Raw genomic sequence first — 26,302 nt, forward strand, 5'->3', positions numbered from 1 at the left:
CTTATGAGATATACGGCGTGCTTGATGAGAGAACTTACTGGAGGACTGATGTAGTGGCGCTGATAAAAGGAGGATCTTATTAAAGGAGGACTTATCGGGAGAGCGCACCTTTGTGAAGAGATATACGGCGCGCTTGATGAGAGAACTGTCCAGGACGGCGTTGTTCGATTGGCGTTGTGAAGGACTGGTTGGAAACGCGCTGTGCGAAAGGACCTTGGAGAGAGGGGGTGTTTGGCATGAGTGTGCATTTATTACATACGCCATAGGACACCAGCTTCCCCCCGTTATATAATTGTCCGGTCGCGTTCCAACTACACGCGAAGCTGCCTGCCGGGTTTCGTCCGCTGGATCGGAGCTTGGACCGGAGCCTGGACCGGAGCCGGGCTGGAGCCTGGACTCGCTGGTGACCTTCAACCATCTACAATCCCCGTGTGAGTGTGTACGTTTCTCCTGGGTATTAAGAATAAGACTGTTTAAGGCTACCCTGTGTTCTGCTTCTTCCTCTTCCTAACCTGTATATTTCTTTCGGTTCCTCTTCTTCTTTCTTTGTACATAATTAATAAACCAATCTGTTCTTCCTATTTTCTGGGTTTCCTCTTATTCGATCGCATCCGTCTTTTCTCCATTGGGTAAACGTGGCACGATCGGAACCGCCATAATCGGGTTTAGTCCCTGCTAACGGCCCGAATCGCAGCTCGCTTCGCTCGGCGTGTCCACTAACGCCGTGGTTCGGGCGGGAGTTATCTCCTTGCTTTATGGTTGGTGGTAGTACTTAGGTAATTGGACTAAGTAGTACAGCGGATAAGCTCTCATATTGCAACAAATTGTGCATTTTTTGAGAAAAGCATGAAATTTCTAGCATAGTTAGTATATACCATAAGGTTTATTTTCAGATGTGGAGGGAAGTCAGATTTGACCTCAGAGGACCGTGAGAGGTCCTCCCAAGAGGCTGCCACCCAGTTGTCTCCTTTGTCCAGCCCCAGTCAGGTGGGTCTGGCATCTCTGGATCCATGACCAATGCCTGGTTACAACAGTTGGCCTGGTAGCAAGTGCACTTGATGTGCTGCTTGAGTGTTGCCTGGGTTGGAGGAATGTTCTCTAGAGTTCTACACTTCTGTGTGAAGAGCTGTTTCCTGGCATCATTCACTTCCGTGCTCTCACTGGTTCTATCGTACATCAGCACCACAAATCGCTCTAGCAGTAAGATTGAGCCTTCACTGACCTCACTTGGCATGCCTAGGAGTTCATTGAAAGCATCATTCACCTCTGGGCGTCCCCAATTTAGTTGGAAATGACACCTACAGTGGTACCTCGGCTTACGAGTGCCCCAACGTACGAGTTTTTCGGGATACGAGCCGTCGCTCGGGCGGTTTGTTGCTTTGGGATACGAGCCGAGATCCGATGTACGAGCTCAAAAAATTTATTTTTTTGAATTTTCCGGTTGTGGCTTCCGGTTCCGGTCACGCGGTTATCTTGCCGTGAAAGCATCTCTGCTTGGATATAAAACACGCAATCGTCGAAATACATGAGCGAGGAATCTCCTTGCTCCAGCCGGTGACGTCATCGGCGGGGATCCCCGCCTCCAGAGTGGCTGGTCACGTGACCGCCAAAGCGTGTCGCGCGTGCGGGTATAATGAGCTACACCTGTGGATCACGTGACCACGGAAGCACGCCTCGCTTGAGAGGCATGGCTTTCGGTTTGCGTTTTGCTTTATAAGGCGCGATAAATGGGCTTTTGAGTGTTAGCGGTTCATGGCGTTGACGGTTCATGGCGGTTCATGGCGTTGACGGTCAAAAACCCATTACATCAATTTTACCAGGCACTGTACAGTAAGTACAGTGGACACCAAATGCACGGTGGAAGGCTAGAAGTAGAAGATCGTCCAAGACAAGTGAGAATAAGCCATACTTTGGAGGAGATGACGTCATTCGCTGGTCCGATAACCAAAGATGTGGTATAAAAAACCAGGTGAGCTAACAATGCAGCAATGAAGGAATTCGGCCAAGGCACCGGCACACAACGACCTACCTACATCGAAAGACTCAATGCCAATGGTGACAGAAGCCAAGACGGCCGGCTTAAACACCGCCGAAAGACCACGGTGTACCAACTTACGATGCAGAACATCTTGCACTTAATATGATGACAACAGGTGCCATCCTCTGACGTACCATTACAGGTACAGGTACAGTACACGTGAGCACAGAGCAAAAGTTCACTGAAACCGAGATTAAGAAAAAAGAAAAAACACCTCGTGGTCCGTGCTCGATATCCGAGTTTCAATCTTTTCAAACACATGATGCTCTCGGTCACGGTATCTCCTGCGAGCTGCTTCTCCTTCAACCACACAAACAACAACTTCTCCATATCTTCATGGATAGAGGTCCGGAGCTTTGAAATAATCGTAACGCCCTTGGCTGGCGTTATAGCCTTTATGGACTCCTTCTGCTTCAAAATCGTACATATCGTAGAAGGAGTACGATCGTACTGCCTCGCCAAGTCGACAACACGCACACCTCACCTGGCATGCTCTTCTCCTCTGCTTAATAAAACCAGTTTATTTCTTTACATTCTCTTGTATTATGTACAGTATATACGAGGTCGTGCTTGTTTATACATTATTTGTTATTTATAAAGTACATTTTTGTTATTTAAAAGCACCTAACAAAAAAAATTGGTGTTTTTTTTTTGAGGCTGGAACGGATTAATAGCATTTCAATGCATTTGAATGGGAAAATTTGCTTTGACTTACGAGCGATTTGGCTTACGAGCTCCGTCACGGAACGGATTAAACTCGTAAGCCGAGGTACCACTGTATAATGTTTTTCTACACTATTTGGTTCCAAAATTAAGCGCGTTTGAACATTAGACTCGGTGGACTGGCGGCCATTTTGGATTTGACCTCTCACGGTTCTCAGAGGTCAAATCTGACTTCCCTCCACATCTGAAAATAAACCTTATAGTATGCACTAACTATGTTAAAATTTTCATGCTTTTCTCATAAAATGCACAATTTTTGTGTTTAACTGCTGCACTAAAGACTCGACCAACAACCCTATTTACCACCGACCGGAAGGAACGTTATAACTTCCAGGACTCGGGTCGGCTAGATAAGAGGACAAGGGGATTCAACCCCCCTTGATAAGGGGAGAGCCGACGTCCGAGATCCGTAACAATTGGTGTCAGGAGTGGGATTTGGAACCTGGGACAAAATTTAGTAGACCAAATTTTGGACACCAATTGTGCTATTGGCCGCAACAATTGGTGTCGGGGAGTGGGATTTGGACCCAAACCAAATTTTCTTGTCTGTGGAAAAAGTTGGTCAAAATTTCGAGCGGCCGAAATTTTATTACAACATCTAAATTAAATCGTGCCATGGATAGCCAAGGCGATCGGATGCCGGTGGGGGAAAATGAGGGGGTAGAGGAAGGGTTAGAATCAACCCAGGACCCCAGGGAAGAAGTGGGGCAAATGGAGGAGGAAATTAATGAGGATGCAGCAGTAGGGGTTGCAGGCACACAAAATGGCGGCGCCGCACACATGGCCGCGGTAGCCGAGCCCACGGCGCCAATGGATATGCAGGCCCTCATAGCGCAGCTACAGGCAGTCATACGAATGGAGATGGGAGAAATGAGGGCCGATAGTAAGCAATTGGGAAGCCAAATTGGGGGATTGAGGGAAGAGATGGGACAAATGAGGGCCGATAGTGAGGGAATGGAAAATAGAATGGGGGAGCAATTGGAAAGTCAAATTGGGGGATTTGAAAGCAAATTTTGGGGATTAGACAGCAAATTGGGGGGGTTAGAAAGTAAATTGGGAGGATAAGAAAACAAATTAGGGGGCAAATTGGAGGACGTGAATGGCCAAGCCCAAGAAATCAACGAGGGGTTGGCGGGGGAGAAAGCCAGGTATGAGATAAAACAGATGGGGAGAGACAGAGACCGCAGGTCAAGCGGGAAAGGCACATCGGTATGCGACGGGGTAGCGCGGCTTGAGGAGCGTGGGTTAAGCGAGTTTGAGCAGGGCGCAGTCAAGTTGACCAGAATAGAAATCACGACACGGGGGATAGAAAAGCCGACGACCGCAGAATTAGAAAATTTTATCTTATTAGCACCGGCGGTCGTCGAGCTGAATGAGGAAAAAGAAAATGAAATCAATACATTATAGTGGAAATTGGGTTTGAAAGGACGGCAGACTTAGAAAATCAATCACGGGAGGAAAATATGGAGTATGCACAAAGTCTGTATTCGCATCATGATGCCGTACTTGTTAACCCAAATGAAAATTTGCAGGTGCGTGTGGAGAAGAGGATCCCGAAGGTAAGCCGGGCTGTATATGGCGCGAAAAGGTTTGGCGCGAAAGGATTTTTCGTGCGCTTGGGATCCAGACGTCACCCAGGCACTCGTAGGAGGTCCGTGGTGCACTGTATGAAAGAGAATGGCGCGCGCGTGCGAACGGCGCTGGAGCGCAAGTATGAAACAGAGCGAGAGTGAATGCACAACGGAGTGTATGTGTGAAACCGAGTGTGAGGAGTGCGACACAGAGAGTGAGTTGGTTGTGGAGAGTGTGCGAGAATGCACACCTGGGATGGATGAGGAGCGTGTGTGGGAATGCACACCAGCGCGCGTGATTGGGTGTGCAGCGGGAGATTGCACACCCGTGGGTAGGTGTGCGCTGAGTGGGTGGATGCAAGAGTGCACACCCGGGGTGGTTACGGAGTACGTAATGGGGGAGAGTGCACGGGAGGAGTGCGTGGAAGAAAGGTGTGTAATGGAGTGTGCGAGTAGAATGAGGGCGCAAGAATGTGCGCGAGAGTGTGTAGTAACGGAGTGTATGGGATTTGTGAGTACGGGAAGAGTCGCATGTGGATGTGAAAATGCGATTCGAGCATCGACGCTGACCGGGGCAGCGGTTAGGCTGACGGGTAGACGACGCGAGCTCTCAGGGCGTGGTGCGCTTTGTGTGCTGCGGGGGCCGGTGGGGATTGTTGCCGCGGCGGTCTCGCAAGGACCGCTGTGCACGATTCGGGCCGGACTCCGCCCTGTATGGTCGGTGCCGTGTCGTAGCGGCGACTGGCACGATTCCGGGGGAGAAAGGCCAGGTCAGACCTTCGCCCCCTGGCGGGTGCGGTGTTCCGACCGGGGGAGGTTGGGTCATCGGGCCGGAGACCAAAAGGTTCCACACCGAGATGGACCTTGGAACCTCGGCCCGAGTATGCCTCCTCCCCAGAATCGAAAATGCCGGACGGACCCAACCTACAGGAGACTGACCACCGCATGCATTGCTCGGCTTTGCGAAGCCGAGCTGTGAAAATGAATTCCCGCACCGAGAGGCTCAAGGATAGTGGACTGGAAATGGCAATAGTGATGTAGAGGGGTGGTAAATCTACCATCCCTTCTCTTGGGGCAGAGGAGCTATAGATTTATGGGGTTTGGCGGTGCAAACTAGCCAGGGAGGGCTTGGATAATGTATAGGGACCTAGAAATGACTTTAGGAGACTAAGATTTAAGTAGTGACTTTTGTACAGGTAGTGGGGACGTAGAGTAGAGTAGGTGGCTGATAATGACGAGGGAGTGCTTAGTATAAGGGATGACAGGGAGAGTACCAGTATTAGCGGGAAATAGTTCGATTAAATGATGCTGTGTGTATGAGCTTGAAGTTTAGGATGAAATGAGGAATTGAATGAGAGTCTTGCTGGTGAGCATGTTTAATTTAGGAATTGGAGCGTGGCAAAATCTGAGCGAATGAGGCAATGCTCGTGAAAGATGTGTGTGTCTGTGTGAAAGTGTATGAGTGGAGTATTGAGGATGTGTGTCATTGTGTTAAGTGCATTGGCTTGCATGGTGTGCAAGTGAAGAAGAGTTGTGTGGAACAAATGGTGTGGAGTGAGTGGAGTGTGGAATGAGTAGTGTGGAGTGCATGGTGCGAAGGAGTGGATGGGGGAAGGATGGACCCCTTCACGAATACCCAGGGAGGGTAGTTTAAAAGTAGGTAGAGGGAGTAGGTAAATTTTGGTGGATATTGACGCCTGTGGTGCGGGTAGTGGAAAGGTAGTGTTTTGTTGGGTGCAAGAGTCGGTGGAATGGGTGGGCATGTGGCTGAATTCGTAGTTATGGTCATTGCCCACCATAATTTCCCACCTGGTGTCTGGAGTAACCGATCCCCTTGGGGTTTCAACTGCATGCGGTTCGAATCCCTTGGGAGTTATGCTCGGAACGATGCCAGTTGGAGGTTATGGTCCTTGACCATGACATTACGTCACCAACTCCCTCGGAGCTTCAGCTGCATGCGGCTCCAGTTCCTTGGGGGTTGTGGTAGTTGCGTGACCATTTGTAGTTATGGGCACTTCGCCACTGGTAGTCTGTTGGCCAGGTGAGGCCGCAGGTAGGCTCTGGAAGCCAGTTAGAGATCAGGGGGTGAGAGAGCCAGGAGGGGCCTTCCCCAGTTAGGGTAGTTGTGTAGTTGTGAGTGGGGCCCGAGGATTCTAGAAGGAGGACCCGGGTAGCCCGATGCCAAGGTGGGCATAGTGGGGTGAGAGCGCCAGGAGGGCCTTCCCCAGGTTAGGGTAGTGAGGAGCTAGGCAAGCTCGGGTGGTGACGTTCAGTGGCGGAGGTGCGCAGGTAAGTAGGACCTGCTAGGAGAGCCACACGACCCAGCCCTGAAATTGTGCGAGGGCACAGTATAGAAAAATCGGGGGAGTGAGACCCCAAATTGGAGAGCACCACAGTATGTGCAATGGGAATTGGTTTTTAGAACCACATAGTGTAATGATGGCCAATGGATTTGCAGGGCAAGACCCCGGGTAGTTAAAGTGTTAATGTCAATTAGAAGTATAGTTAGGAGAAAATCTCTTCGACCATCCGCATCCACTCACCGAGGTGATAAGATTCCATACCAGATTTTTGCAAGTTTTTGGATGGTAAGACGCACCTTGACGTGGGTGAGACATTGTTTGTGATTCCATCCCTTCCTTCTTGGGAGGGATTGGTAACGAATTTGGCATTAGGGGAGATATGGGGGACGTGACAGTAGAGACGAATTTGTAAAGTTGTAAATGGTGTAAATACGGGGAAGGGCAAGGGTAGTGTAGATGGACATGGGGGGTGACGTATGGCTAGGGATGAGCTTTCTCAGCTCGCTCTGCCGCGCTCTTCATGTCGCATTACCTTGTTATGATGTGTACCCTTGCGCCCTTGCCCCCCGCTAACCTTTGCTTTGTCGTCCTTCCCCACTCATGGACCATGGTCTTTTGTGTCCGAGGGGAGTGTACAGGTGCCCTGAATTGTGCTGCCTGCAGGCTTGCTGCCTGCTGCCTGCACTGATACACCCTATGGACCACACGTTCTGTGGCCTGGCACTTATGGACCACACGTTCTGTGGCCTGGCATCTCTGCTGGGACAGACCTTTGCTGCCAGCAGTATCTGGCTTGCGGACCACTGTTTTAAGTGGCATCAATGCCCAGCAGTCGGACCACCTACATTGGCCCTGCTGGCCATGAATAAAAAGCGGACGTGGTGTGTGCCCTTTTTCTCAATTAACATCAAGTAAGAAGATGAAGCCAGAAGCCAAGATACATCGGCCCAGCAGAGAAGCAAGAAGACATCATTTATTATTTTAAAATGTTGTTCTGTGCAGATTGGTGCTGGTGCTTTTTGGTGCATTTTTTATTATGGTGCATTTATTTTGGTACATATGGGTATGGTGTATCGGTGCAGTGCATTGCAGTGGCATTTCCTCTTTTCAAATTCTCTCTGCTTTTTCCCACAAAAGACAGGTCCTGGGTTGCAGGTTGTAAATAATTAATAGTAGTCTTGTAAATAATGCTCCCCACCGGCTGAAATGTTTAGTTTGAAAATAATTCCGTAATTCGGTTAATTGTGGGCGTGAGTCAGTTAGGTAGGACGCAACGCAGCAGGGGAGACATATCTAGTGTTAAAACTGTTGCACTCAGGGTAGTAGGTTAAAAGTAGAGGGTAACCACACCTAAGTGTCACGTTAATTTAAAAGATGGTCCTGATTGTTTCGGCTCGGGGCGAGCCTGGAAAAAGGGGGGGGGGGGTGCAGTGTTGCGGTTTTGAGAACCCACACGTATAAATATGACATTATTAAAAGGTTAAAGGTTGCACCCCATAGGTAGGCCACAAGCAACACGTAGGCCACCATAGGACTTCAGTTATTTCATTAGTATGTGTTTAGATAAGGCCGTGTTTCCAATAGTTGAATCTGCGTTGTGTCAATCAAATAAGGAGTAGGCCCTTTCGTCCATTTTAACAGCCTCCCTCTCCAAGCAACGCCATTACGCTCCCTCCAGTCTGCCCATGGCCCCTCCCAATTTGTTACGCGCATTTGTTAGCAGCGTTCGCTGCCCTTGAGCTGGAGCTCGCTCAATGCCGCCATAAGCCACGAGGTAAGGCCCGAGAAAGGGGGCGGAATGCCAGGAAGAAGGTGTGGCCACGTCAACTCACCATCAGGGCATGGCCGGTAAGTGATGCCCAGCCAACCAGGGCTGAGGTAGGATCGCCTGAGAGGCGTGGCTTTTGGGCTCGCGTAGCGATCGCTGCTTGACTTATATAAGCGCGAACGCAAAGCCCTTTCACAGGACTTACTGGGAAACGCGCGTTGCAACAGGACTTATGAGATATATGGCGCGCTTGATGAGAGAACTTACTGGAGGACTGATGCAGTGGCACTGATAAAAGGAGGACCTTATTAAAGGAGGACTTATCGGGAGAGCGCACCTTTGTGAAGAGAAATACGGCGTGCTTGATGAGGGAACTGTCCAAGACGGCGTCGTATGATTGGCGTTGTAAAGGACTGGTTGGAAACGCGCTGTGCGAAAGGACCTTGGAGAGAGGGGGCATTTGGCACAAGTGTGCATTTATTACATACGCCATAGGATTCGGAAGAGGGTCAGAGAGCCGTATTCAGGATTGCAAAGCAGATAGCGAAAGAGAGGTGTGATGTGATGGGGGTGAGTTGCTTGAAGGATGAAGTGGGACAAATCGTTGTGGACCCAGATGGAATTAAAGGAAGATGGAAAAGATATATGGAAATGCTGCTGAATACAGAGAATGAACGGGATGGCAACATAGAGAGTAACCCAGTTTTAGGACCGGCAGAGAAGATAACTGAGAAGGAAGTTGAGGAAGCGATAAAAGCAATGAAGAGTATAAAAGCGGGAGGGCCAACAGGAGTTGTGGGAGATATGTTGAAGGCAGCAGGAAGTTGGGGTGTGAAGAGAATTAAAGAGATCTGTAATCTGGTGGTGAAAGAAGGCCGCATTCCAGTGGATTGGGAACAGAGTACCCTCGTCCCTCTATACAAGGGGAAGGTGACCATCTGGAGGATGGCTCGTACCGAGCGATAAAGTCATTGGAGCATGGAATGAAGGTATTGGAAAGGGTGTTGGAGAGGAGGATAAGGAAGAAAGTGAAGATCGACAAAATGCAGTTTGGATTTATGCCAGGAAGAGGAACGACAGACACGCTTTTCATTGTGAGGCAGTTGCAGGAGAAGTACATGGAGAAGAGGAAGAACTTGTTTCTTGGGTTTGTTGATCTGGAGAAAGCATTCGATAGGGTTCCACGCAAAGTATTGACATGGGCATTGAGGAAGTTATGAGTGGAGGAATGGTTGATCAGAGTAGTGATGGCAATGTACAAAAGAGCGCGGACAGCTGTAAGGACGAAGGACGGGAACTGTGGTGAGTTTGAGGTGAAGGTGGGAGTGCATCAGGGGTCGGTACTCAGTCCACTACTATTTGTAGCTGTGATGGAGGTGCTGGCTCAGAACGTAAAGGAGGGTTTACCGTGGGAGTTGTTGTATGCAGATGATTTGGTGTTGATTGCGGAAAGTATGGATGGACTGAAGGAAAAGATGAACAAGTGGAAGGAATGTATGGAGGCAAAAGGTCTGAAGGTGAATATCGGAAAGACGAAGGTGATGGCAAGTGGTAAAGCATGTGGTGAGGTGGAAAGAACTGGGAAGTGGCCCTGTGCTGTGTGTAGGAAGGGCGTCGGAGTGAACTCCATTTAATGTACAATGTGCGCTGAGTGGGTTCATGAAAAATGTAGTGGTCTAAGAGGGTCATTAACCAGTGTGGCAGCTACATTCAAAAGTAAGGTGTGCACAGAGGGAGCTGCAGATGGAGGAAATGTTGAGTTGGATCTTGGAGACGGCGTGAAGCTGGAAGGTGTGAAAACATTTTGCTACCTCGGAGACATGCTGAATGGAGAAGGTGGATCAGACTCGGCAACGGTTGCTCGAGTGAGATGTGCATGGAAGAAGTTTCGGCAACTGGGTGGCGTGCTGATGAGGAGGGGAGTGTCGTTGAAGCTGAAGGGAAAGGTGTATGCTGCATGTGTGAGAAGTGTTGTGATTTATGGGAGCGAGACATCGGTAATGAACGTAGAGCAGCAATGAAAGTTGGAAAGGGTGGAAATGCGAATGGTTCGATGGATGTGCGGATTATCGTTGAGAGAGAGGAAGACAAATGATGAATTGCGAAAGATGATTGGAATAGAGTCTGTGATTGATGCTGTGAAGAGGAACAGGTTGAGATGGTTTGGTCATGTGTTGAGGAAGGATGAAAGTGACTGGTTGAGATGAGTGATGGAAATGAATGTAGAAGGAAGTAGAAGACGGGGAAGACCGAGAAAGACTTGGCTAAAGATGGTGGAAGAAGAAATGCGGGCAAGGGGGTTAACAAGGAGAGATGCAGAAAATAGGGCAAAATGGAGAAGATTGTCATGGGGACCGCAAGGCTAACCCCCGCCCTGGCAGGGAAAATGGCCTTTAAAATGCATGTTGTTGTTGTTGTTGTATAGGACACCAGCTTCCCCCTGTTATATAATTGTCCGGTCGCATTCCAACTACTCGCGAAGCTGCCTGCCGGGTTTTGTCCGCTGGATCGGAGCTTGGACCGGAACCTGGACCGGAGCCTGGACCGGAGCCGTGCTGGAGCCTGGATTCGCTGGTGACCTTCAACCATCTACAATCCCCGTGTGAGTGTGTACGTTTCTCCTGGGTATTAAGAATAAGTCTGTTTAAGGCTGCCCTGTGTTCTGCTTCTTCCTCTTCCTATCCTGTATATTTCTTTCGGTTCCTCTTCTTCTTTCGTTGTACATAATTAATAAACCAATCTGTTCTTCCTATTTTCTGGGTTTCCTCTTATTCGATCACATCCGTCTTTTCTCCATTGGGTAAACGTGGCACGATCGGAACCACCATAATCGGGTTTAGTCCCTGCTAACGGCCCGAATCGCGGCTCGCTTCGCTCGGCGTGTCCACTAACGCCGTGGTTCGGGCGGGAGTTATCTCCTTGCTTTACGGCCGGTGGTAGTACTTAGGTAATTGGACTAAGACTCGACCAACAACCCTATTTACCACCGACCGGAAGGAACGTTATAACTTCCAGGACTCGGGTCGGCTAGATAAGAGGACAAGGAGATTCAACCCTCCTTGATAAGGCGAGAGCCGACGTCCGAGATCCGTAACAATATATATATATATATATATATATATATATATATATATATATATATATATATATATATATATATATATATATATATATATATATATATATATACATACATACATACATACATACACACATACACACAGTCACGTGAAAAAGTAAGTACACCCCATGTAAAGTTTTGACTTTTTCAACATATTTCAACATACAGCTATTTGATCTTCATTTCAACAATATTGATAGATAAAGGTGATATAATATAACAAATATCGTGAAACATTTACATTTTGTAGTCCATTGTATCATTAAAATAAACATAAATGCAAATTTCGGATGTGGAAAAAGTAAGTACACCCTTGGCTCTAATAGGTGGTATTGCCCCCTTTGGCAGAAACAACCTCAAGGAGGCGTTTCTTATAACTGTCTACCAGTCTCTGACATCGACTGGGAGAAATTTTTGCCCACTCCTCCATGCAGAATTCTTTTAGCTGTGCGATGTTTGAGGGGTTTCTTGCATACACAGCTCGTTTCAAATCCCCCCACAACATCTCGATGGGATTTAGATCTGGGCTTTGACTGGCCATTCCAGAACCCTCCATTTCTTTCTTTTCAGCCATTCCTTGGTGGATTTACTGGATGTTTAGGGTCATTGTCATGTTGCAAGATCCACCTTCGGTTGAGCTTCAACTTTCCGACAGATGGCCTCACATTATCCTCAAGCACCCTCTGGTACAATGAAGAATTCATAGTGGATTATATGATGGTGCGCTGCTCAGGCCCTGATGCAGCAAAGCTGCCCCAAACCATAATATTTCCACCACCATGCTTTACAGTTGGTATCAGGCTCTTGTGGTCAAATGCTATCTTTGGTTTTCGCCAAACATGTCTTCTGGTGCTGTGGCCAAATAGCTATACCTTTGACTCACCTGTCCAGAGCATATTGTTCCAGAAGTGCTGTACTGGTCTTTGCCGATGTGTTCATTGGCAAACTTAAGTCTTGCCCTGATGTTCTTTCTGGACAGAAATGGTTTCCTCCTGGCACACCTCCCATGAAGATCAAATTTGTGCAGCCACTTTATAATGGTAGACTCGTGCACTTTGACATCAACAGTGGCAAGAGCTACCTGTAGGTCCCGTGATGACGTTCTGGGGTTCTTAGAGACTTCTTTCAGCATCTTGCGGTCTGCTCTCAAGCTGAACTTGCTGGGGCGGCCTGGCATGAACAAGTTGGCAGTTGTTTGGAATCTCCTCCACTTGTAGATGATCTTCCGGACAGTCGAATGATTGATTTCAAATTGTTTGGAGATCTTTTTAAAGCCCTTCCCAGACTCGTAGGCATGTATAATCTTCTTTCTGAAGGCCTCAGAGAGCTCTTTTGATCTCGGCATGGTGACGCCGCACACTTCAACAACAAAGAGCAAACCAAACTAAATGTCTGAGGTTTAAATAACACAGGTTCCTCCAAGATCCTCTCCAACGATGTTCTAATCATTTGCACCTGAGCTGGTGCACCTGATTCTAATTTTAGGTATTTGAAGTAGTGATAAATGTAGAGGTGTACTTACTTTTTCCACATGCGAAATTTGCATTTATGTTTATTTAAATTATACAATGGACTACAAAATGTAAATGTTTCATGATATTTGTTATATTATATCACCTTTATCTGTCAATATTGTTGAAATGAAGATCAAATAGCTGTATGTTGAAATATGTTGAAAAAGTCGAAACTTTACATGGGGTGTACTTACTTTTTCACATGACTGTATATATATATATATACACACACACACACACACACACACACACACACACACACACACACACACACACACACACACACACACACACACACACACACACACACACACACACACACACATACATATACTGAACAGCAAAAGAAACGTCAGTCAGAATCAATATTTTGGAGTCTTTATTTTCAAGTCATGATCAACACGAATTGAGATTTAGGATCAACATGGAACATTACAGGTATGGTCACCACAGTTCAAACAATAATGTGAAATGTTCTGAATAAGAAAAACACAAGACAAGACCAGGTGAGAACAAGGGAGGTCAAAATCAGTATCTTGTGTGACCCCCGTGAGCGTTGATGACAGCCATACATCGTCTGTACATGGAGTGCAATAATCGGTTGACGAAGGCATTGGTCACTTGGGCCCACCCTCTGAGAAACGCCTGACTGAGTTGAGCTGCAGTTGTCGGCCTTGGTCGAACGTCATTCAGTCTTCTTTGAACCTCGTCCCACAAGTGCTCTATCGGGTTTAAATCGGGGCTGAGCGCAGGCCAGTGCATGGTTTGGATGCCATTCTGTTGCAGGAAGTCCCTTGTTGCTCTGGCAGTGTGGGCACGGGCGTTGTCCTGCTGGAAGACATGATTTCCGTGACGTCCAAAATGTGGCACACCGTGAGGTCTGAGGACTTGATCGATGTAGCGAGCAGCTGTGACACCATTGCCTCTTCTTGGACCAATATTCTGGAACACCACAGGACCGTCTTTGTGATTGAGGGCAATAGCACCCCATACCATGATGGTTGGACCACCCCACGAGTCTCTTTCCATCACACAGTCATCTGAGTAGCGTTCCCCACGTCTACGCCAAACTCTCACTCTGCCATCTGCCATGGAAACACAGTATCGGCTCTCGTCCGAGAAAAGAACGGTTCTCCACTGCTCGTAACGCCAATTTTGATGCTGTGTGGCCCACTGTAGTCGGTCACGGCAGTGTCGTGCTGTAAGAATGGGGCCACGATACGGCCTGTGACAACGGACATCCCTGTTCTTCAAACGTCGACGGACTGTATCACCACTAATGTGTCTCTGGTGGGTTCCAACTGTTTGTCTTGCAGTTTCTGTAGCCCTGGTAAAGCGATCTTGGATGTGATGACGCACAATCTGTCAATCCTGTCTTGGTGTTGTTACCCTCGGTCTGCCACTGCGTGGGCGGTCATCGGTGCTGTTGGTGGCCTGGTATCGTTCCTGTAACCTGTAGATGGTTCTCACGTTGACATGGAAAGCATTGGCAACCATTCGTGCAGTCTGTCCAGCTTGCAATCATCCAATAGCCTGGTCTCTCTGAATCTTTGTAAGTCTGGGCATGGCGCTGGCATCGAAACACGAATGATGAACATGTGGCGGACACAAAAGCCCACTGGCGTGGTGACATCATTCCACGCACCAAGTGGGCGGTGGCCACGCCCGAGGGGTAGGCGTGGCCTCAGGATATACACCGGGCGACCAGCCCGGAAGAGTTCAGTGTTACAGTGTAGTCTTACAATAAAGACGTTCATATGTTACCGCTTGTCCGCTTCCTCCTTGCTCACAAGCAGCGCGCGTAACGCCGCGCTTTACTGGTGACCCTCGACGTTGGATCTGCCGTAGCGATCCTTCCGAACACGACGCCATTGCAATGGCCAACGACAAGTCAATGGCGATTAAACTTCCCGAATTTTGGGAGGCCCAGGCCGAGGTCTGGTTCGTTCAAGCCGAAGCCCAATTTCAGCTTCGGCGCCTCACCAACGACGACCTGCGCTACTGCCATGTCGTCGCCTCCCTCGGGCCCGGCACGGCCGCTCGAGTTGTGTCCGTCCTTCGCCACCCACCGGACGGCCACAAGTACGAGGCACTCAAGCGGCTACTCCTAGCCACGTTCAGCCTCACGGACGACGCACGGGCCGACCACCTCCTGGATCTCCCCGAGCTCGGTGAGACGTGCCCGTCGGTCCGAATGGACCATATGCTGTCACTGTTGGGCGACGAAGCCCCCGGTTCGCTATTCCGGGCGCTTTTCCGTCGCCAACTTCCAGCGCAGGTTCGCCTCGCGTTGGCCGGGACCGGGCTAACGGAACCCCGAGCATTGGCGGCCGAGGCGGACAAGTACTTCGCCGCTTCGGACATGCGGGCGAGCGTTGGCGTGGCCGTCACGGCCTTCGACGCTGCTGTTCCACAGCATCATCTTCTACAGCACGCTGAGTTTCAGCAGCATGCTGATACGCACCTCGTGAACGCCGCCACGCCCCGCCCACCGCCGCGGCGAAAACCGCCACCGCAGGGAAACCCGTCGACTCCACCGGCCTGGCGGAGCCAGCCGCGCTCCTCCAGCTCCACCACCTGGTGCTGGTTCCACGCCAAGTTCGGCCACAAAGCTCGGCGGTGTCATCCGCCGTGCTCCTTCAACGGGTCGGGAAACGCCCGGGCCGGTGCTCAATTGTGGCGATGAGCGCCGGCCGTTCGAGCAGCCTGCTGTTCATAACGGACACCTTCTCCGGGCGCCGTTACCTGTGCGACACGGGAGCACAGGTGAGTGTCATTCCCGCCGGCACGTCAGACAAGCACGCCGCGGGTGGGGGCCCCGCGCTGCTTGCCGTGAACGGGACGCCCATCCGTACGTACGGAAAACGCTGCCTCTCTCTGCGGTTTGGAGGGCAGGTTTTCCGATGGACGTTCGTCACCGCCGACGTGCCCATGGCACTGCTTGGCGCGGACTTCCTGTGCGCTAATGGGCTCCTGGTCGACGTCAAGCGCAGACGGCTTGTCCAGGCCGAGACGTTCAGCTCGCTCGCATGTGCGTTGCCCAGCTCAACGAGCGGCTTGCCAAGCGGCTTGCCGAACGATTCGGTTCCGGCCACGTTGGTCTGTACGCTTCCGGCAGCGGACGCATTCACCCGCCTCCTCGCCGGCTTCCCGGCCCTCACGCGGCCCACCTTCTCGGCGGGGGCCGTCAAGCACGGGGTGGCCCATCACATCCCCACCGTCGGGCCACCGGTCTACGCCCGGGCACGCCGCCTCGAGCCGACGAAGCTGGCGGTGGCAAAAGCGGAGTTCGCTACCCTGGAGCGACTCGGCATCGTTCGGCGCTCAGAGAGCGCTTGGGCGTCGCCGCTGCACATCGTGCCGAAGCCCGGCGGGGGATGGCGACCGTGCGGGGACTATCGCCGTCTCAATGACGCCACGACTCCCGACCGCTACCCCGTCCCCCACATTCAGGACTTTTCCGCCCGTTTGGCGGGCAGGTCCTTCTTCTCGAAGGTGGACCTCATACGCGGCTACCATCAGGTCCCCGTCAGGCCGGAGGACGTCCCGAAGACGGCGGTCATCACGCCATTCGGACTCTTCGAGTTCCTGCGCATGCCCTTCGGTCTGAAGAATGCGGCTCAGGCGTTCCAGCGACTGATGGACAGCGTCCTGCGCGACTTGGATTTTGTCTACGTCTACCTGGACGATATCCTCGTCGCCAGCGCGTCCCGCGAAGAGCACCTACGCCACCTCCGCACGCTCTTCGAACGCCTGGGCCAGCATGGCCTGATTGTGAACCCCGCAAAGTGCCGGTTCGGCGCCGCCACAATCGATTTTCTGGGGCACCGTGTCACCAGGCACGGAGCCGTCCCCCTGCCGGCCAAGGTGGAGGCGGTGAAGGGGTTTCCGCGCCCCCGCACGATCAGAGGGCTGCAGGAGTTCCTGGGCATGGTGAACTTTTACCATCGGTTCCTGCCCCGTATTGCCCAGCTCCTGCGCCCCCTGCACGAAGCTCTCCGAGGTAAGCCGGGCAAAGGCGACGTTACCTGGACCGAGCAGATGGACACGGCGTTCATGGGCGCGAAGCTCGCCTTGGCTAACGCCACCATGCTCGCGTACCCGGCGCCCGATGCACCGATCGCCCTCACCACCGATGCCTCGGACTACGCGGTGGGCGCGGTGCACGAGCAATGGGTGCGTGGAGCTTGGCAACCGCTGGCGTTCTTTAGCCGGCAGCTTCGCCCGCCCGAACGCCGTTACAGTACCTTCGACCGCGAGTTGCTCGGACTTCACTTGGCGGTCAGGCACTTCCGCCATCTGCTCGAGGGCCGGGCGTTCACTGCCTTCGTCGACCACAAGCCGCTGATCTTCGCGATGGGCAAGGTCACCGAGCCGTGGTCGGCCCGGCAGCAGCGTCACCTCTCGGCCGTGTCCGAGTACACGACGGACATCCAGCACGTCGCGGGGAAGGACAACCCGGTGGCGGATTGCCTTTCCCGGGCCGTCGCCCACGCAGTCCACCTCGGCATCGACTATGCCCGGATGGCAGCGGACCAGGCCGCTGACCCCGACGTCCAGGCCTTGCGGACCGCCGTCACGGGCCTCCGCGTCACCGAGGTGCCGTTCGACGGCGCGGGCGCGGCCCTCTTGTGCGACGTCTCCCTCGGGCGTCCTCGCCCCATTGTGCCCACGGGCTGGCAGCGCCAGGTGTTTGATGCCATCCACGGCCTGTCCCACCCGGGCGTGAGGGCCTCCCAAAGGCTGATCGCCGACAAGTTCGTCTGGCATGGCCTCCGGAAGGCCGTCCGCGGCTGGGCCAGGACATGCCTCGCGTGCCAGCGCGCCAAGGTGCACCGGCACACCCAGGCCCCGTTGGCCCCGTTCACGGTGCCGGAACGCCGGTTTGACCACGTCCACGTGGACCTGGTGGGACCTCTGCCCCCCTCGCGGGGTTTCACCCACGTCCTCACCATGGTGGACCGCACCACCCGGTGGCCGGAGGCCGTGCCCTTGGCGTCGACAACGGCGGCCGATGTCGCGCAGGCTTTCATCGCCACCTGGGTCGCCCGGTTCGGCGCCCCCTCAGACATCTCATCCGACCGCGGCCCCCAGTTCACCTCGGAGCTCTGGGGGGCGGTTGCGCAGGGGCTCGGGGTCCGGCTGCACCGAACCACGGCCTACCACCCCCAGGCTAACGGCCTGTGTGAGCGATTTCACCGCTCATTGAAGGCCGCGCTCCGGGCCACCCTCCGCGACGGCGGCTGGGTCGACAGGCTCCCCTGGGTCCTGCTGGGCCTCCGGACGGCGCCCAAGGAGGACCTGTGCGCATCCGCGGCGGAGTTGGTCTTCGGGCAACCGCTGCGGGTGCCGGGCGAGTTCCTCCCCGACTCCACGGCACCATGGTCCGCGGCACAGCAGCGCTCCGCTCTGCAAGAGACCGCCCAGAGGTTCGCCCCGGTGCCAACGGCATGCCACGGGCACCCACCGACGCACGTCGCCCCGGAGCTTCGCACGGCGGAGTACGTCTTCGTCCGCCACGATGCCCATCGGACACCACTGCGGCCCCCGTACGACGGGCCTTTCCGCGTGCTGGAGACCGGGGCGAAGCACTTCACCCTGGACATCGGCGGTACTCCTGACCGCGTTTCGGTAGCCCGCCTCAAGCCAGCCCACCTCGATGTGGACCATCCACCGCCAGTGGCCCGACCCCCACGTCGGGGCCGCCCTCCTGCGGGCGGACCCCCGGCACCGCCCAGCCCCACCGCCACGGCGCCCCCCGGTCCTGCACCCATCCCAGGGGCAGCCAGGGGCATCCCACCTGGTATCCCTGCACCCCAGACGCCGCCGATCGCCAGGGGGCGCTTCGGCCGGGTCATTCGTCTGCCCCGCAAACTGGCCCTCCAGGTGCGCGGGAATTCTGGGGGGGGCGCGTGTGGCGGACACAAAAGCCCACTGGCGTGGTGACATCATTCCACGCACCAAGTGGGCGGTGGCCACGCCCGAGGGGTAGGCGTGGCCTCAGGATATACACCGGGCGACCAGCCCGGAAGAGTTCAGTGTTACAGTGTAGTCTTACAATAAAGACGTTCATATGTTACCGCTTGTCCGCTTCCTCCTTGCTCACAAGCAGCGCGCGTAACGCCGCGCTTTAAACACATGTTTTGGGGTGCCTTTTATAGGGAAAGTCACAAGGAGACGCACGTGCATTTTGATTTCCATGGGAATCATGCACGACTTTGTACCATGGTCGTTTTTTTGCCTGCGTTTTGGTGACCTGTTTTTATCCACGTGTGCACCACTGTCGGTAGTTAGGATTAAATTTAGATACAGACTAATGTAAATAACGAGATATCTAAACGAAATGCATTGATATTTCTATGGGAAATGTTCAGGAATTATTTTTATGAAGTGACGTTTCTATTGCTGTTCAGTATATATATACTGTATATATATATATTGTTACAGATCGCGGTTAGATGTTATAGACCGAGCGGTGGTGTAAGACCGCGACCTAACAAAACTCACCCGATTCACCCAGACTTTGGCCGTATCGCACCCCAGCTGCTCAATGAGGGAAAAGACGAAAACGACGCAATGCAAAGAGGAAAACGAAGACAAAAAGGTTGGAAATACTACTAAATTTATTTACTATTTACACACATAAGCAAAAAGAAAGCAGGCACGTTTATTTACAGGCACATGAGACGCAGGTGACACAGTGAAAATGATTAGCTTATGCAGACTTGACTTAACTACCCAGGACAGAACAAACAAAGACACTGACTCACGCGGGGAATGCCAGGAATGGCAGAAGGTGGACGGCTGGAGGTGCACGCTTGGTGGAGCCAACGCAGAGCTTGGCGGAGCTTGGTGGGGCTGAACGCTTGGTGGAGCCAACGCGGAGCTTGGTGGAGCTGAACGCTTGGTGGAGCCAACACGGAGCTTGGTGGAGCTGAACGCTTGGTGGAGCCAACGCGGAGCTTGGTGGAGCTGAACGCTTGGTGGAGCCAACGCGGAGCTTGGTGTGACGGGTTCTCTCTTCTCTGTAAAAGCTCAACCGTCTTGTCTCTGGTAAAAGCTCAACTCTTCCAGTCTCTTGTAAAAGCGAATCTCCCTGACTCCTCTCCACGGCTTGGGCTCCCTTGTGTCTGCCGGTAAAAACTCATCTCCTTTGGCCACACCCCTGCCTTGGGTTATATAGGCCCCCGCCCCTCAACCTTTGCGAACCTCCCCGACCGCTCTTCCTCCGCCCTCTGTAGCCAAACCCCTGGCTCATGGTTGGTCGAGCGGGGCTGGTTCACTCCTCCCCCTCTATGACGAGGTGGAGACACGCCTTTCTTCCCCAACCCTGCCTCGTGGCCAATGGCGGCAATTGGATCGGAGGTAATTGGTGATGGGAATGGAAGGGAATCTATCTCTTTCACTGGTGCAATGGAGTACTTCAATTAATGGGAGACACAGCCTTACCCTAAAACACAGAATAAGAGATAACTATCAACAGGTATATTCTATTACTTGGCTGACGTGTATGCTTGTGGACTATGGGACGCCCTTTTGGTCTTTACACAGCTCCGGAGGCAGGAGGCACAGAATAAACAATAATCACAATAGTACAGCACACAATCAAAAAATATACAGTCCTCATATCCACAACAATATATATATATATATATATATATATATATATATATATATATATATATATATATATATATATATATATATACGTATATATATATATATTATACAGACTTGGCATTTAATGTGGAATATTTTTTTGTGGGGGTGAACTTACTTTTCAAGATGACTTAGAACCAAAAGTTCATTGGAATTATGTTGAAATTATTCTAGATTTTGTTAAAGTGACCTTTAAAAGAAACAAAAACCACATTTGACATTTCGAAGCAAATAAATTGATCCTTGAAAGTGATGTAAACTGATATCGAACTCAATTCATGGACAGTACTGTGTTAAACTTCTGTACGTTTTCCAGAAGTATTTCTTTATTTTGCACATTAGCCAAAATAATTTTCACAAAAACAAAAGTTAAATTACGACTGGGATTATGGACAGTAAAATTACAGTTCAGTACTTTGTGTAACCCCCACGAGCATTCAGGAGAGCACGTACATGTTGAGGCATGCTGTTCCCGAGATTTGCCAAGGTTTGGACAGGAATCGCTTGCCATGCAGTGGCAATAGCCTGCTGCAATTCATGCACAGAGGCAGGCTGCTGGTCCAAGTTGTCAATTTGATGCGTTAATTCTGCCCACAAGTTCTCGATCGGATTCATATCCGGGGACATGGCAGTCCACTCCATATGCTCTACACCACGGTCAGCAAGAAAGTGTTGGATCATGCGAGCACGATGAGGCCGTGCATTGTCATCTTGGAAGACAAAGTTTCCTCAAAAGGCTGCATGAGCAAATGGAAGCAATGTTTCTTTCAGAATGGCCCTGTACTTGAACTGGTTCAGGTTTCCATTCAGAACAACCAGGTCAGTTTTGCCCCCTGCAAGAAAAGCAGCCCAAACGGTCACCCCACCACCTCCAGCTTGGACTCTTGGCACTATACAGTCTTCGTTGTGGGCTTCATGCACTTGTCTGCACACTGGGATGCGGCCATCTTGACGATAGACCAGAAATCTAGACTCGTCACTGAAGATCACGTGACTCCAGAGTCCTGGCTGCCATTGACGGTGGTCTCTGGCCCACTGCAATCGGCGCTGGTGGTGTTGTCTGCTCAGGCGTGGCTTTCTCAGGGGCACCTGGCACGATAGCCTGCTTGAACCAGTCGTTGGTTGACTAGCCTTCTGGATACAGGCATATTTGTCAGTTGCTGCCACTCAGCCCTAAGCCGATTAGCTGGCTTGGTACGGCCATTGCAGACTAACCGGTGCAGCTGGCGATCATCCCTCCTTGTGGTTCTGCGGGGACGTCCTGGCCTCGGTATTGGAGTGGGGACACCCCTCTGAGCATTTCGTTTCAGGATCTTTGACACCTGACCTTGAGTGATGCCATACTGCCGAGCAATGGCATGCTGTTTCATGCCGGAATTTCGTAAAGCCACCACTCCATGACAAACAGCATTGTCGGGTTGACGGACCATCTCCAGAGGAAGCGGCAATAACTTTTGTAGACGTGCAGCAGTTGTTTTGCACTAATACAGAACGCAACAACCCTTATATACCCGATTGTGAAGCCAATCGTCAAATGTATCTGTCCATACATTTTGTCACGCCACCTGTGATATAATCCTGTTATTAACTTCTTGCAGCCACAATCAGTGACATGGTTCTTTTAACAAAGAAATCCCAAAGCGAAAAATAAACTCACCAGATTGATATACTGAGTTCAGAAAGTAAACCCAAGTCAAGAAAAAAAAAAATCCATATTAAATGCCAAGTCTGTATATATATATTTTTTAATGTGTATGTATGTGTATGTATGTATGTATATATATATATATATATATATATATATATATATATATATATATATATATATATATATATATATATATATATATATATATATATATATATACGTATATATATATATATATATATATGTATATATATATATGTATATGTATATATATATATATATATGTATATATATATATGTATATGTATATATATATATATATATGTGTGTATATATATATATATATATATATATATATATATATATATATATATATATATATATATATATACAGACTTGGCATTTAATATGGAATATTTTTTTGTGGGGGTGAACGTACTTTTCAAGATGTCTTAGAACCAAAAGTTCATTGGAATTATGTTGAAATTATTCTAGATTTTGTTAATGTGACCTTTAAAAGAAACAAAAACCACATTTGACATTTCGAAACAAATAAATTGATCCTTGAAAGTGATGTAAACTGATATCGAACTCAATTCACAGACAGTACTGTGTTAAACTTCTGTACGTTTTCCAGAAGTATCTCTTTATTTTGCACATTAGCCAAAAAATTTTTAAACAAAAACAAAAGTTAAATTACGACTGGGATTACGGACAGTAAAATTACAGTTCAGTACTTCGTGTAACCCCCACGAGCATTCAGGAGAGCACGTACACGTTGAGGCATGCTGTTCACGAGATTTGCCAAGGTTTGGACAGGAATCGCTTGCCATGCAGTGACAATAGCCTGCTGTAATTCACGCACAGAGGTCGGCTGCTGGTCCAAGTTGTCGATTTGACGCGATAATTCTGCCCACAAGTTCTCTATCGGATTCATATCCGGGGACATGGCAGGCCACTCCATATGCTCTACACCACGGTCAGCAAGAAAGTGTTGGATCATGCGAGCACGATGAGGCCGTGCATTGTCATCTTGGAAGACAAAGTTTCCTCGAAAGGCTGCACGAGCAAATGGAAGCAATGTTTCTTCCAGAATGGCCCTGTACTTGAACTGGTTCAGGTTTCCATTCAGAACAACCAGGTCAGTTTTGCCCCCTGCATGAAAAGCAGCCCAAACGGTCACCCCACCACCTCCAGCTTGGACTCTTGGCACTATACAATCTTTGTTCTAGGCTTCATGCACTTGTCTGCGCACTCGGACGCGGCCATCTTGACGATAAACCAGAAATCTAGACTCGTCACTGAAGATCACGTGATTCCAGTGTCCTGGCTGCCATTGACGGTGCTCTCTGGCCCACTGCAATCGGCACTGGCGGTGTTGTCTGGTGAGGCGTGGCTTTCTCAGGGGACGCCTGGCACGATAGCCTGCTGGAACCAGTCGTTGGTTGACTAGCCTTCTGGATACAGGCAAATTTGTCAGTTGCTGCCACTCAGCCCTAAGCCGATTAGCTGACTTGGTACGGCCATTGCGGACTAACCGGTGCAGCTGGCGATCATCCCTCCTTGTGGTTCTGCGAGGACGTCCTGGCCTCGGTATTGGAGTAGGGACACCCCTCTGAGCATTTCGTTTCAGGATCTTTGACACCTGACCTTGAGTGATGCCATACTGCCGAGCAATAGCTCGCTGTTTCATGCCGTAATTTCGTAAAGCCACCACTCCATGACAAACAGCATTGTCGAGTTGACGGACCATCTCCAGAGGAAACGGCAATAACTTTTGGAGACGTGCAGCAGTTGTTTTCCACTAATACAGAACGCAACAACCCTTGTATACCCGACTGTGAAGCCAATCATCAAATGCACCTGTCCGTACATTTTGCCATGCCACCTGTGATATAATCCTGTTGTTGACTTCTTGCTGCGACAGACAATCAGTGACATGGTTCTTTTAACAAATAAATCACCAAAGTGTAAAAGAAACTCACCAGATTGATATACTGAGTTAAGAAAGTAAACCCAAGTCAAGAAAAAATATATATTCCATATTAAATGCCAAGTCTGTATATATATATCGTGATAGCACATTTTATTTCTCATTTCCTTTCTATAGTGTTATGTGAGGTAAGACAGCAAATAAAGTTTAAAAACTTGCCAACGTTTCCACTTGTAGTGAGATCCGCACGCGCTGCCGTTGCGCTCTCCGGGCGTCTTCGCCTGGTGCATGTGAGAGTACAATCGCGAACACGCTGAGAGCCACCCGGGGCCAGACGCGCAGAGAACAGTGCACAACCATGGCACACATTTCTGTCCCAAGTCCCAACTTATGTACGAGGCAAGCACGATTGGGGCAGGGAGCTGGTGAGAATCCCTGTATGACTAACTCAACTTTCTGGATTCACAACCAGTCTAACCTGTCCCAAATCCTGCATCTACTTAAAATTAATGCGGTGCAGCAATGAGCCGATTGTGACGTCATCTTGCTCTTACTTTTGAGTGGGTACCTTGGGGAATTTATTTTCTTTTCACTGAATGGACATCTATCTGTAGGGTTGAGCACGACAATAACTTCTGGCACTCTCTTGAGACCTTGTGATTTTACGGACACCATTTTAGCGATCTACTTAAAAATGTAAATAAATTAAGAATTTGTTAATAATAAAGCGTTCATTTCAAACATTGTTTTTTGTTCACGTTTCCACATTCCACTCTTTTTGCAAATCACCTTCATGCAGCTTAGGTGTTGTACTAGTGGATGGATAAAACATCTCAACGTAGCATATATGACGACGAGGGGGCTCGTTTGTCCATTGGACCAAATTTTCATTGGTCTTCACCACCTTGTATAGCATACCTGCCTGCCAGACTCGGGGGTCTTTGGGGTCTTCTGGATCTTTTGGGTCATCTGAGACGTTTAGGTCTTTGGGGTCTTTTGGGTCCTCGGGGACTTTTTAGTCTTTTGGATCGACAGGGACTTATGGATATTTTGGTTCCTCGTGGACTTTTGGGTCATCTGAGTCTTTTGTGTCCTTGGGAACTTTTGGGTCTTCTGGGTCTTTTGGGTCCTTGGGAACTTTTGGGTCTTTTGTGTCTTTTGGGTCTTTCGTTTCTGTTTCTTTGTTGTTTTAGGTCTATAGCACATGGCTGACGATAGCATCATTTGTTGGAGGTGCAGCTGTGCCGCTGATGCAGTGCCTGCTGTCGGTGACTGCTACTGAGCACTTTTCAAGTCTCTCATCCACAAATGTATCATATTGCAACTGGTCTATCTGCTGTGCATGTTGCACAGATTCCACCACACAGTCTGGCATGAGTTCCCAGATGTTGATTACAACAGATATGTGCGGCCTTCAATGAAAGGAAGGCCCATTTTGTCTTTGGATACCAGATGGACACCATCCAGATGGACACCGAGCCACCGGCGGTGGGTGGTCCACGTCGAGGTGGGCCGGCTTGAGGCGATCCATAGTAATATCCGTTTGAAATGTTGCACTTTTTTTTTTTTTTTTTTTTTTTTTTTTTTTGTATACAAGATCGAGGCTCGTGAAAGAGCGAACATTAATCACACAGAAAGACAAACCGACACATAAAACATATAACATCGGGAGCGGTAGACAAGATGGGGAGAGAGGGGGAAGGACACAAACACAACATTTGAGAGCAGGGACCGAGAGACATGGAGACATCGAGAGATCTGAGAGAGGGCGAGGGCTTTGGGGGGGGGGGGGCATGGGAAGGGGGCGGTGGGAGAGGTATAAAACATATGGACACTGCCAGGACTTCCAGGAAAGAAGTTGGAATTTCAAACAAGGTGGATCTGGGGTGAATTAGCGGGGGTAGAAAAGATCAAGGTTTTGGATGGGGGAAGATAAGAGATGGTGGTGAACAGCTGTTTTAAAGACCTGGAGGGAGGAGTGGGATTGAAGGGAGTGAGGGAGTTTGTTCCAGAGGCGGGAGAAA

General features: G+C 50.2%; 1 protein-coding gene across 6 annotated transcripts in view; it reads right to left on the minus strand.

Annotated features, from left to right (window-relative positions):
• The window catches only part of LOC137429265 (uncharacterized), a 103,358-nt gene extending 78,621 nt beyond the window's left edge, over positions 1–24,737 (minus strand). For 3 of the 6 annotated variants that reach the window (XM_068119234.2, XM_068119233.2, XM_068119236.2), the window contains exon 1: positions 24,498–24,737. In XM_068119234.2, the coding sequence (XP_067975335.2) occupies positions 24,498–24,647 (150 nt within the window). In that variant the 5' untranslated portion in view covers positions 24,648–24,737. The remainder of the gene's footprint in view (positions 1–24,497) is intronic. The other 3 variants (XM_078780554.1, XM_068119237.2, XM_078780552.1) reach the window with 2 other exon arrangements.
• Positions 24,738–26,302: the final 1,565 nt, after the last annotated feature.

The sequence above is a fragment of the Myxine glutinosa genome, chromosome 6 (genome assembly GCF_964187855.1).
Source record: "Myxine glutinosa chromosome 6, kmMyxGlut1.1, whole genome shotgun sequence".
Taxonomy (NCBI): Eukaryota; Metazoa; Chordata; class Myxini; order Myxiniformes; family Myxinidae; genus Myxine; species Myxine glutinosa.